The sequence below is a fragment of the Lissotriton vulgaris genome, chromosome 3_1, assembly GCF_964263255.1.
Source record: "Lissotriton vulgaris chromosome 3_1, aLisVul1.2, whole genome shotgun sequence".
NCBI classification, from domain to species: domain Eukaryota; kingdom Metazoa; phylum Chordata; class Amphibia; order Caudata; family Salamandridae; genus Lissotriton; species Lissotriton vulgaris.
This window is the reverse complement of record NC_141689.1, coordinates 91,391,771-91,404,846: the sequence shown is the minus strand read 5'-3', so window position 1 is coordinate 91,404,846 and position 13,076 is coordinate 91,391,771. Positions and strand designations below refer to the sequence as shown.

Here is a 13,076-nt window from a genome sequence, read left to right as displayed (position 1 = left end):
CACTCGCTGTGGGACCTCAGCAATGCGATTTCTCATTGTGGAGGTCCTACAACGCGTTCCGGCCCCCACCACGAGTGCGGAGGCCCTTTATGAATTGGGCCCCTAGTTTTTAGGTGGACGTACATATATGGGCAATCAAATTGCTCCCACCCACAGCAAGGAGAGCCAATGGCTGAAGTGGGATGCCCGAATGCCCCACACTGTTTGCAGTGGTGGGTCGAAGGAAAATGTGAATGACAATATAATAGACCAAATGATGAAAACTACTGACTCAAAGCTCCTCTGTGTATATATATATATGATTTTATTTTTTAAGATTTTATTTTTTTAAAGGTCTTGGCTGCAGCCAAAGCTAAAAAAGACACACACACAAATATCTGAAACTCCATCCCGTCAAGCTGGCACTTGTATCCCCACTTTACTGCACAGCACTTTATTGTGACTCAATTAGGATTCAACTCTTAGGCTCACCACTATTCTATTCACAATAAAACATTAATTCTACTGAAGACCCTGCACTCGAAAGAGAACAGGGATGTGCTAATAAACCAAAACTTAAGTGTATCATGGTACTGACTCCTTTCAGAACCTGTAGCATCTTCATGTGCACAGAGGACCTGCCCACCACAAGCACCCTGAAGGTGTCTGCAGGGGCCCTGAATAAATGAAAGAAGAAAAGGTGGATGTATGTGTTTAACTCTCAAACTCTAAGGAGCAGAATCAGATGTGACCCACACGAGGATGCAAGTTCACATCTGGTGAGGTCCAGGTGACTCCATCGATGGGCACTTTGACCATGGGCGTATGGCTGGACATTGGCTGGAGATACGCGGTACATGTCCGCTGCATGGCCGTGTTCTCATGGCTGCTCATCAGATCAATCAATCAATCAGGAGTTTGTTAAAGCGCGACTACTCACCCGTAAGGGTCTCAAGGCGCTAGGGGTGAGGGGGGTGGGGGGTGCAGGTTCCATTCCATCAAGGAGGGGTCTGTCGAAGAGCCAGGTTTTGAGGTTTCTTGCGAAGATGGGGAGCGATGTTGTCTGTCTGAGGTGGAGCGGAAGGGCGTTCCATGCTTTGGCCGCGAGGAAGGAGAAGGAGCGGCGTCCCGATCTGGTCTTTCTGGTGCGGGGGACCACGGCGTAGGAAAGCTGGGCTGATCGTAGGGTCCTTTGGGGTGCGTGGAATTTGAGTTGGCTGTTCAGGTATGCTGGTCCGGTGCCGTGGAGAGCCTTGTGTGCGTGGGTGAGCATCTTAAAGGTGATTCTCGCCTCGACGGGGAGCCAGTGGAGTGTGCGCAGGTGCTGGGAGATGTGGCAGTGTTTTGGCAGGTTGAGGACCAGTCTTGCGGCGGGGTTCTGGATGTTCTGTAGCTTGTGGATGAGGTTTTTGTTTATTCCGGCGTAGAGTGCGTTGCCGTAGTCGAGTCTGCTGGTGACCAGGGCGTGAGTGACTGTCTTCCGGTGTTCGAGGGGGATCCATTTGAAGGTCTTACGAAGGAGGCGGAGGGTTTGGAAGCAGGAAGATGAGACAGAGTTGATCTGGCGGTCCATTTTGAGCTCGGAGTCCAGGATGATTCCCAGGTTGCGTGCGTGGTCTGCGGGGGTTGGCGGGTTTCCGAGGGCGGTGGGCCAGCAGGTGTTGCTCCAGGCGTCGGGGTTTGGGCCCATGATGAGTACTTCTGTTTTGTTGGTGTTTAGTTGAAGGCAGCTGTTTTTCATCCATTTGGCGACGGCTTCCATGCCTTCTCGAAAGTTGCGTCTGGCGGTGTTGGGCTCGTTGGATAGGGAGAGGATGAGCTGGGTGTCGTCTGCATATGACACGATGTTGAGTCCGTAGGTTCTGACGATGGGGGCAAGTGGAGCCATGTAGACGTTGAAGAGCGTCGGGCTGAGGGAGGAGCCCTGGGGGATCAGAGATAATACAGCAAACGTCATGTGTAGACTGGTGCTCAGCCCTGGGAAATGTCATCCGAAGGAAGTCAGAATACAGAAGGGTTGGACCAGACTCAAGGAAGCTAATTCTGAAGATTAGGAGATAAGCATTCTGGCAAGGTGCTGTGGGACACAATGTCTTGCACTGTTATTTTACTTAACTGGTCTTGTGTGGGACCCAAAAGACAAAACCACACAACACTGCATACATGTCATACATGTTCTGTGCAGCTTCTCTGCACTTGCCGCTTACGTTGCAACCACCTGTAAGAATGTTCCCTCATCCCACAAAATACTAAGCAGGGTATCTGCTCTTAACAACTCAATACCACTCAACATAATGTTCAAGTTTAATCCAATGGGCGGTCCAAAAATATATTTTTGCCATAATCTGTATGTTTTATTCCAGTATCATTTCATATTTGAAGCCCCAGCAGTGCATGTGGTGGTAGTGTCACTACCTTGCTGGCCAGCACCCAAGCACTTTTCACACAGAGTGAAATAAGTGTAGCCGTGGGCTCTCAACTGTGCCGCATGCCTAATGTAACTCAGTCTTAACAGCACGCGCACATTTTAATCGGCTGGATGCATGTGTGATGCTTGTTTTCATTCTTGGATTCGCAAAAGTCTATCCCATAATGCACCTCTCCTCGCTGCTAATTATTAATAACCTTTATCCTTCTATTCGTCATACTCCAAACATGTGCGATGTTGAATCAATGAGCCAGGCTTGGAAATGCAGTCTTATATAAAACATATTATTTTTGGAGATCGCCCAAAAAGTAGCCATTTTGGAATCTTTTATAGGGGAATAGGATTTTATTCCAAAGTGTTAAAAGGTAAAACGAATTTAGAAAAACATAAAACACACCAACAGTTACCAGGCTGAGAAAACTGATCTGAACCCACAAAAAAACCTAGTCTGTTTGTTAGTCACCTACCACACTTGTAATCTACCTACTGGTCTTGCCCGCTTGCTCTTCAGATGAACTTTATGCTCTATTCCTCCATACCAGCCTGTGTTAACATAGCCATTATTGCCAGACATACTCCACCAGATCTTATTCAAACTCCTAGTCACTCTGGTAATATTTGCAACAAATTTAAGACAGGATATTTGCATACTCATTCTATATGTCAACATTATAAGTCTTCCTAATCGGTAGGCCTCACGCCTTAATCCATTACCACTGCATTAAAGGTTGCAACTGAGTGATGTAAAAATAACACTTGAGATCTGAGGCTTCAAGCCTCCTCTCTCCATGTATGGATGAGGGTTTGATGAGGTACCTTAAGTGACCATCCATCTCACTTAAACATAGTGATAGGTTCCTTATGACCTGCAAATATAGGCCTCAAATATCATTATTGTTATTATGAGTTTCACCACAAACTGGTAGATAACTTTGGAAAATGTTGTTTTTGCCAGTGGAATCTACTTAGCTACAAAAAGTGGAAATCAAGACACCTCCAACTCCGGCAAATCATATTCTTTGTTTAATCAGTTAATTTCACGCTGTTCGACATCCTGATATATTGAGGTGATAGAGTTGACAAGGTTCGATTCGTCAGGTAGCGGAGTCGTAGGCTGTTCTTACGTAATGAAATCAGAGCACAAAGATCCCCTGGAACAAATGAATTCTCTTGATTAATTTAGCTCAGGGTCCAACAGCAAAACCCAGAGAGCTCTGATGGATTCCATTCTGAATAGGCCGTCTTTCAATCAATCAATCGAGCATTTCTAAAGTGCGGCAAATCACCCGTGAGGATCTCAAGGCGCTTTCTTAGACGACAGCATTTGTTACATGGCTTAGGTGTAGATTTTCATATATCTCATTGACCAGTTTCAGGACAAATGTTCTGCCCCAGATGTTCACCGCACCAGCTTCATAAAGATCTACATAGGCTAAATATTTTCACCATGAAGATTCGGGATTGCAACAAGCGCACGGAACAGACCGCCCACATTCAATCTGTCCCAGCACAAACCTTATTTACTATTCTAATAACTAGATGAAAATGAACTGCCAGCTCCACTGATATTGTACTCTAGATTATGATGTCTACCCTAATATTGATTAATTGACGAAAGTCGATAAACCACAAAATCAAAAGGATTTTTTGTCAAGTTTTTGGTGTAAAAATTCTTGTTACCTCTCTGTGTGGGCTGGAATTACACCTTAACGAGAGTCTTGTTATAAAGGTAAGTCCTAAAGCACTGCACAGAATTCAGCAAGGATACACGCTACCCTTGGGATCTTACCTATAGTGATATCCCACATTACTCTCTTGCTTCCTTATTGGGCGATCCATGTACTCAATTTCAGCTGGTCCTTATGTCAAATGCTGTTGGGTTGTAATCTCTCCCTCCTCAAATAATTCTGCATTATGGTCAGGATCCACCCTCAGCGTCTGGGAAAGCAAAGCTTCAAAGAACTACGCGAAAGTACTGTTCATGGCTAAGTGAAAACTGTGCCATTCTGTGCTCCCTTCCGCTCAAGGATGATAGTCAAGTGGTAAGTACCTTTTTCCACCAATAGCATCTGCCAAATTGTAATGTAATTGCTCACGCATTATCTGCTGTACATATTCATGCATCAGTACCATATCTTCGACCACACTTCCCCACTACAGAATAGGTTTCCATGGTGGGAAATCCTTCTCCGAATGCTCAGTGAAATAGAGGGGTATTCTGGTTATTTTCATTGCCATTTAAAACACTTAATCCATTGTTTTCTGCCACTAAATGAAGATGTGCAAATTGGGTGTGAAGAGCATTGGCACATTTTGTAAATGACCAGAAGGCCCACACTGCCTTTCAATGGGTTTCCTGGCATCACTCAAGCCCCTCAACCCCGAAACCTGTGCAAAATTTACGGGGCATGTGGATTGTGCCTAGCTGAAAATTGAATCTGCATTTTGGATAATCAGCAAATCTTGATCCAAATCACGGTGTGGAATTTCTGAAAGCAAAATTCACTTTTTAGCACACCTAAGTAAAACTTTTGTGTGCAAATAAGGCTGTGAATTGCCCCAAAAATCACGACTTCTCAGCTTACACTGGTGCTGTGGATCTTCATCTTGAATTTCTCCAGGTAGAGCCACTCTCTCGCCTCCTCCGGGTCCAGGTCATGGTAGTAATCTCTTGCGGTGTATCCAAAACTGTGAAACTTCTTCTCTGGAGTCAACAACAAGCTTGTTGGGGTTTTCTGATGAGCAACACCGGGGTCTCCACCCTCCCATTTCCTAGAAGAAGAATGAAAGAAGCATTAATGCTCTGAGATCATACATGTACTACATTCTGTACAACGGGCCCGATTTAGAGTTTGGCGGACGGATTGTCTGTGTGTAAAGAGCATGTTTTCAGCATATGTCTATGATCTGGTGCATGTGTCTGTGCTGCGTGCACACCTTTATGTATGACAATAGTGCGGCTGCAAACTGTGTGTCTTCATGTGTTTCTGTACAACTTAAATATACAGAATTTTAGATATTGACAGTCTGGGCATTTTACAGTGGGCGAGGGTACTTGTAATTGGTGTCATTTGCTGCACCCGCTAAAGTCCAAGCTTTCACTTTTTACTGGGTGTGTAAAAAGTTCCAGCATGAGTACTCACAATTAGCCATGGAGTGTTCATTTAGTGGTCTGAGTTGACATCCATTCTATGTCCAACCTTTGATTTTGGAAGCGCATATTTGTGCTTTGAGCACATCTACATCAAATGTGAATTTTGTCATGTTCAACGCAATGTTGTGTGTTATGCACTGCCCTACTCGCTGCCACAGATGACGTGCGCACCCTCCTCGACCAAGGCCACACCGCAGCCCTGATTCTACTCGACCTGTCAGTAGCATTCAACACCGTCTCCCAAGGCACACTTGCAGCCAGACTACACGACGTAGGCATACGAGGAACCGCCCACGACTGGATCCGATCGTTCCTCAACGGCAGAAGCCAAAGGATCAGACTGCCACCCTTCCTCTCCGATCCCATGGAAATCATCTGCGGAGTCCCACAGGCGTCATCACTCAGCCCGACCCTCTTCAACATCTACATGGCCCCCCTCGCCACCATCGTCCGACAGCACGGCCTCGACATAGTATCCTACGCCAATGACACCCAGTTCATCCTCTCCCTCACCAAAGACCACACCACCACTAGCCTCAACTTCCAGAAGGGATGCAAGGTAAAACCGCCTGGATGAGCAACAGCTACCTAAACTGAACTCAGAAAAGACTGAAGTACTCATCCTCGGAAACCAACCCATGGCATGGAACACCACCTAGTGGGCCACCACCCTCGGCAACCCTCTGACCCCCTAAGGCCTCACACAAAACTAGGCTTCGTTCTCGACTCCTTCCCCTCTAACCGACAGGTCAAAGCTGTCGTCTCCAGCTGTTTTAACACCCTCTGCATCCTCCCTAAGACTTTCAAATGGATCCCCCTCACCCCCAGAGTCGAGGGAAACAGTCACCCACGCACTCATCACCAGCAGACTGGACAACGGAAACGTCCTCTACGAAGGCATGAACATCTTCCTACTTCGGAAGCTCCAGACGATACAGAACACTGCCGCTAGACTCGTCCTCGGCATCCCTCGACGAGAGGACATCAGCCAACACCTACGGAAGCTCCACTGGCTCCTCGTTGAGAAGAGAGTCACTTTCAAGATTCTCACCCACACCTACAAATGCCTACACAACACCGGACCCCAATACCTCAACGACGGACTCACCACTCACCCTCCCAGTACCGAAAGGAACCTACGATCGCCAACCTCGCCGGAACCCCACGCATCCCCTGATCCAAAGCAGGGGGAAGAACCTTCTCCTACATCGTGGCCAAGACCTGGAACGAGCTTCCGATCTACATGAGACGCGCACCTTCACTGATCACCTTCAGGAGGGCTCTCAAGAACTGGCTCTTCGACTGAACGGAACGGCGGACATCCCCCCCCCCCCAGCATGTTGAGACCCCCACGGGTGAATAGTGCGCTTACAATGCCCCTGTTTGATTGATTGATGTGTATGAGTGCGAGTACACACACACACACACGAGTGGAATGTACGCAAGCTTCCTATGTGGATTTTAAAGCACCAAATCTACATTGACCCCTTATTTTCTGGAGTGTGTATTTGTGCTGTGTGCACCACCTTCATATAAGGACCAGGTATCCCTTAATCTGTAACATTGTACGAATGCTGTGTGTACATGTCTTCAAGCATGGGGTGGCTACTTGGCGAATTTGTTTTTTCCCCATGTGAATTTTGTGCATGCGTGTGTGCGCGCGTGAGTGCACGACTTTCCTGTGTGTATTTCAACCACGTTGCTTTAGCTGCTGTCAGCAACCCAGAAACAGGCACCAGACGGTGACACACACTAGATAGTGAAGCCAGCACATTCCTCCCTGCAAAATAAATCGAATATTGCTCTCCCTGGGGCCTGAGGTAATGTTTATTTACACAATTAGTGAGGCCGCTTCACACACTTTTGGCTTCATTCCCCCACACTCATTCAAAATTCTAGACCGCAGTCTAGGAAGAAAGGCGCTTACAAACATCTCGTAAAAACCCGTGTGTCCCTGCGGAACCCGCGAGAGGCAGCGAGAGACCTGGAAACTTCCAGAATGGTGGAGGCCCGGGTCCCAGATCCCGTCCGCCTGGGCAGAGAGCCAGGCCAGGGTTCCCGCCTAACTTGTGTTATGGTAAGGGTTGTGTACCGGGCTCTTATGTGCGTACCACACGCAGAGAGATCGCGTTTCTTTGGAACCGGAAGCAGGCAGTCATTTTGTTAATAAAAGGCAGGCATTGCTTTACAGGCTGTCGTGAATGTTTCGTGTCTGCCTCGCTGCCCTTGCCAAGTGCTCCACACAGAAACGATAATCTGATTTTCCTGGAAGACTTGATTCAACCCGCTTTGAACGATAAATTTAACATAAAATATTATTACTCAATGCTAAATCTGTAATCATTTTATCGGTGCATTAAGATTCTCGCTGTAGGAGTTCTCCAAAGTCGGTCCTAGAGGGACAGATCCATGCCAGATTTTTAAATTAACTACATTTATATAAATGTGGATATGCTAAAAATCTGGTATGGATCCGGACTCCCCAGGACCGACTTTAGAGGACCCTGGTTTAGGCTTTTAATGCTAATTTACAAGTTTGTGCAGCCCCTGCTACTTTGAAATAAGTTGATGGCGCCATCTCGCTCGCTGCCAGACAGGCCATTCTGCCACCCCGGCATTTCCCCAACAGGCTGCAGGCTTGGGGCTGCATCCAGAGCTGTGATTGGTTGCCATGATCCAACCATGCCTTCGGTGCCGCATTCTATGCTCAGCATCCTGCAATGTGGGGTTGGCTTGAATATTTTTGCAAGGGCTGATTTTGGTTTCGAGTCTGGCCCTGATCGGTGTGATGTCCTGAATGTATTGCAAATATTGCTATGCATTCCATTAATTGTCCATTGCTCTTGTATTGGTCAGTGAGTTCCGTTGTTTTCTTTTGCGGAGTATGTCCTCCAGGCTCCCACTCTTTCCTAACTCTTGCAGTCTTACGTGCCATCAGATTATTGGCCTCTTCACTGCCCTAGTTCTACCACTGCTGTGAATTTCTCTTCTCTTCTGCCGTCCTCTCACTGCATACTATTTCATTGTTGGCTCTCTTTACGCCATTCACAAAGGGTCGCATTGAAAGCTTGCTGGAGTAAGACCCCCACCATAAATTGGCGGATCTTCTGCTCTGCCAAGCTGTTGTTCACTTGCCCCACTCAGAGGAGTGGGACCATATAGATTGACCACCGTGGAGCCTGCAATGGCTTTGCAGGTGGTCATTAATACAAAAGGGGGGCATGTGTGGGAAGTATTTAATGACCTAGCATTGTTACAATCCCTACAAATACTGAAAAAACAAAGTGTAACAATGGGTCAACAACAAGGTCCTGATGAAGCAGACTGGTATCCTTTGAGCCAATGAATACTGCAGAAACATGTCGACCTAGATAAGACCTTAGTAGTTATTTGTTATTACTACTTGCACTGTTTTTTAACCTTGGGTGTGGGTAGGACCCCAATAAACTCTTTTTCCACTCCCACAACCCAATATTAACTTTTTTCACTATCACACGCTACAGCGAGCACTTAATGCACTGCTTACCTATATATTTTCTTGTGCCCCCTGATACCACCATATAGTCTATACTCATACACCCTGTATTCCTTCACATTTTGATTAGGCCACAATCTACCTAATCCTAAGTGGTTCTTTCCACTTCCTTCGGGTGAAGGATCCCAAGTGATGTAGGGCGGTACAGGACGGGTATCTGATGGGAACATATTTTTCACCAAGAATACTTTGGATTCAGGGATTGTGTTCTTTCAATACACACACAGTCATTTAGATAGCTGCATAATTTTCTTGTTGACCCATTGTTACACTTTGTTTTTTCAGTATTTGCAGGTGGTCAGCCAATGGTAGTGGCTTGTCTGCCATTGGACGGCTGCCTATGCTGCATCGAGGTCTGCTTCAATCAGAGTGCCCTTCCCAATACCTAACTTTCTTGCCCAGGTTTGCCATACAGATATGTGAACCAGGTCAGGGAAACAACCATCGGCTTCCACAACCAGGGACAAAAGCCCCTGTGCAGCAGGGCTATTGTTTTTACCTGTTGAAATAACCTGGATTTGGGGTTTGTTTCTGCAGAAAAAAAGACAAATCTAGAATGGATCCCAGCGACATGGTGGCTGTCTGGCTTTCGGTTTCAGCAAAGAAATGCCTGCCGGTGGGTGGGCATTTCTAACTTAATTGTGCGGTCCTTGGCCTAAGGGTGAAGATGGGGCCTCCTCCGACCCAATGGACTGATCATAGCTTTATTACAACTGGCCCGTCGGAGATCTGTCTGAGCCCTGATCATGTTTACTTTGTACATCGAAGAACTTGGAGTCTTACTAAAGAACGCACACATCCTTTATCATCAATGTGGTGATGATACCCAAATATATCTCGAGGCGTCCACTCCAGACTGCATTTCTGACCTTGCCAATGCTCTAAACACAGTTCAAGACTGGAAGACAACCCAGCACTGAAAAGAAAGGGAACACATCTGAAACAGAATGTATCCTTATCCGTTCACCACTGCCAGTTCAGCCTTGTATGGATTCAACCACATGCTGAACAGCAAACCTACCACCATCAGCTGTGCCTGATCCCTAGCAGTCATCCTCGACAAACGTCTCAATCTAGAGTGGCAAGTCAACACCATCGCCAAAACGACTGCTTCCAATGACATCTGCTATAGGGACTATGTCCCTTCATAGTGGAGCAAGATCTAAAAGATTCTGATACAAGCACTGGCGCTATCAAGAATCCACTACTGCAACTCTCTCATGACTGCTCTCCTCACAATACATCTAGCTCCACTAAAGCAGTTCTAGATGCTGTACCACATTTCATCTCTGAGGACAAAAGGAATGGCCATATCTCATCAGTACTGCTAATGCTCTGCTGGCTTTCTATGGGGTCGAAAGCATTTTACAAACCAGCCTGCATCAACCACAGGGCCATTTAAACCTCCACTCAACATTAGTGGGCTGCCAAGGTAAGTTATCTGATTGGGCTAGAACAAGGTTCTCCAAAGACGCCCCTGGAGGGCCGGATCCACGCCAGATTTTTAAGATAACTACATTTATCTAACTTCGTATATGTTACAAATCTGACATGGATTCGCCCCTCGAGGACCGACTTTGGAGAACCCTGCCTAGAACACCACAAAACGATGAGTCTCTGCTTCTAGAATCCCAGACCTTTAAAAGGGAATGCGGTAGGGCTCGACCCTTCTCTTGGAGTGTGACTCGAACTCTTTACGTCCGGGCTTACGGACCACTACCTCACTGACCATCTTTAAACCTGAACTGAAAACCCTCCTGTTTGAATTACATTTGAGTTAATTAATTTCTCTTCTACCACAACATTAGTGGCATTTGATTTTGCACTGTTTTTTGTTGTGATGGTCACCTCTGTTCCTCGGCATTGTATATTATTACCCCTTTTTAGGTCTCGTAGACCTATTGCTGCCAAGTTGCCTCTGAAGCGACCTACACAGGTGGACGAGCGCCGATTGCCCAGCGTGACCGCGCACGCCCAGCCCCCGGAGCCGTGCACATCTCCGATCTCAGTCAGCCATGCCTCTCTCAGTTCTCAGTTGCGCGCACACACACACTCTCTGCATACACACACGCAGGCACACACACACTGCATACACACACGCAGGCACACACACTGCATACACACACCCTCACCCCCCCCCCCCAACCTACTCACGGGCTCACGCGCACACACACACACTCACACACGCGCATCCACACACTCGAAGTGCCCATCTCCTGTCTCGCTAGCCTGATGCACCAAAAACACAGTATTTACACGTCCCCCCCTACTCACCGGGCTGACTCAGGAGTCCCCCGCTGCTCTCGAGGCCGGTCTTTCCTCCTCAGGTGTGCAGGGTTAGCGGCTCAGGCTCGGCAACAGCAGGCGACGCAGAAGGTGATGACGATCTCCCTAGACGTCCGATGTGCATGCTCACGGCACATGGAAACGCGCACGGCGTGACTTGCTCCGTACAGCTGAGGTGCATGCTCACGTACAGCTGAGGTGCATGCTCCCGTCGTTATCCTTCGCTTGTTTCCGCTTTTATTTATTTCATTTCGTGGCTGCAAATGCTTGTGCGGCCGGCCGCCAATGCTTGTTACCTGAAATGAGGAGAGAGCCCGCCGCAGCAGAGCCGTTCCACTGAAAGCTCCAGCCAGCGTAGGACGCTCCCTCCGCAGCTGCGTGTCTCAGGCATTTCGAGCAGCAGGTGAATCCAGCTCTGAATTAATCACCCTTGTTTATTGTTAGTGCTTAGCCGAGTAAACGGCAGCCCAGTGCTCCTGTTGAGCAGGGGGCGCCCTCGGGCCTACTCCTAGTATCATCACTGGCGTAGCTATGGGGGGGCGAGGGGGGCGGTCCACCCCAGGCGGCACTATTTTGGGGCGGCAGCCGCGCGGCATTAGTGGCCCGTGGCTGTGGCCTGTACAAATTCTTTGGGGACACTCAAGTGTCATTAGTAACTTCACTGTCCACAAATAAATTATACCGGACGCCACAACGGGCCGCGCGGCCCCGTGTGAAGTGCAAGAAGCACATCTACTAAATTGTAAAAGCTGCCTGCATTGCACGTATGGTGCGCGTGCGCGATGTACCGCGTTTGTGGGTCCCTTGCCAGGCCGTCAATCTCTTAGCGCGCGAAAGCGCTACCAATTAAGGGAAGGGCAATGCTGTAGTCCTGGTACTGCGATTTCACGCAAATTAATGGGATAAGTGGCACGTCTGCCGTGTGTTGACTGCAGCGTGGGACAGGCTTCCGCGTAAATCTGCACAGAAGCTGCTCCCAGGAACAGATGCAGGCACGGCGGCACAGGTGCTACGCCATGCTGCCCCCGCCTGACCGTGTGTCACTAGTGGAAGCAATCATGAGTCCGGAGACATCTAGTAAATCTGCAGCTGGGTCATCAAAGTTGCCTGACATATTCCTAAAGTAAGACTCAGATATGTTTATAGTCTGTTGACCCTAGTGCCACTTATTGACTTTCTAGCAACTTCCAGCAATGGTAGCAGTAAGGGGTCGTTACCTCAGAAACACACCCTCTCTGCGGTATTTAGGGACATCATTTTGGGAACAACGAGAAAGAACGAGAGGCAGCAACAACCCGTCTGCAGCTCCGCCGAACTGCCATCTCCCCAGCCCACCTGGCAGCGACGCCTCCAACATAAAGTACCATCTGTGCAAAGTAAGTGAGCGGCGGTAATTTTACTAAAGCACTTCTGGCATGATGGTAACCATATTTTGATTGCTTGGAGTGCCATGCACACTCACTCAGCCTTGTTAATAGCGGGTGGCATAGCATCGCATGCTGGACAACACCGGGGTCAGTGTGCTCAGCTAATCCCTTTTAATTATAATACTGCTCAGTACTGTCACGTAAGTGACATGCCTGAATGAGCGGCTGTATTTTTCCTAAAGCAGTGCATCATGCTAACTTTAACCATAATTGCTTAGAGAACTAGCCCTTGCAACATGAAGTTGGAAAACTTTCATTATTTTAAGG

The 13,076-nt window shown here is 47.7% G+C and overlaps 1 protein-coding gene across 2 annotated transcripts in view; it reads right to left on the bottom strand.

The window, feature by feature from the left end:
* The window catches only part of HSPA12B (heat shock protein family A (Hsp70) member 12B), a 331,731-nt gene that overhangs the window by 159,304 nt on the left and 159,351 nt on the right, over positions 1–13,076 (bottom strand). For both annotated transcript variants that reach the window (XM_086960132.1, XM_086960131.1), the window contains exon 5: positions 4,993–5,179. In XM_086960132.1, coding sequence (XP_086816258.1) covers positions 4,993–5,179 — 187 coding nt within the window. The remainder of the gene's footprint in view (positions 1–4,992; positions 5,180–13,076) is intronic.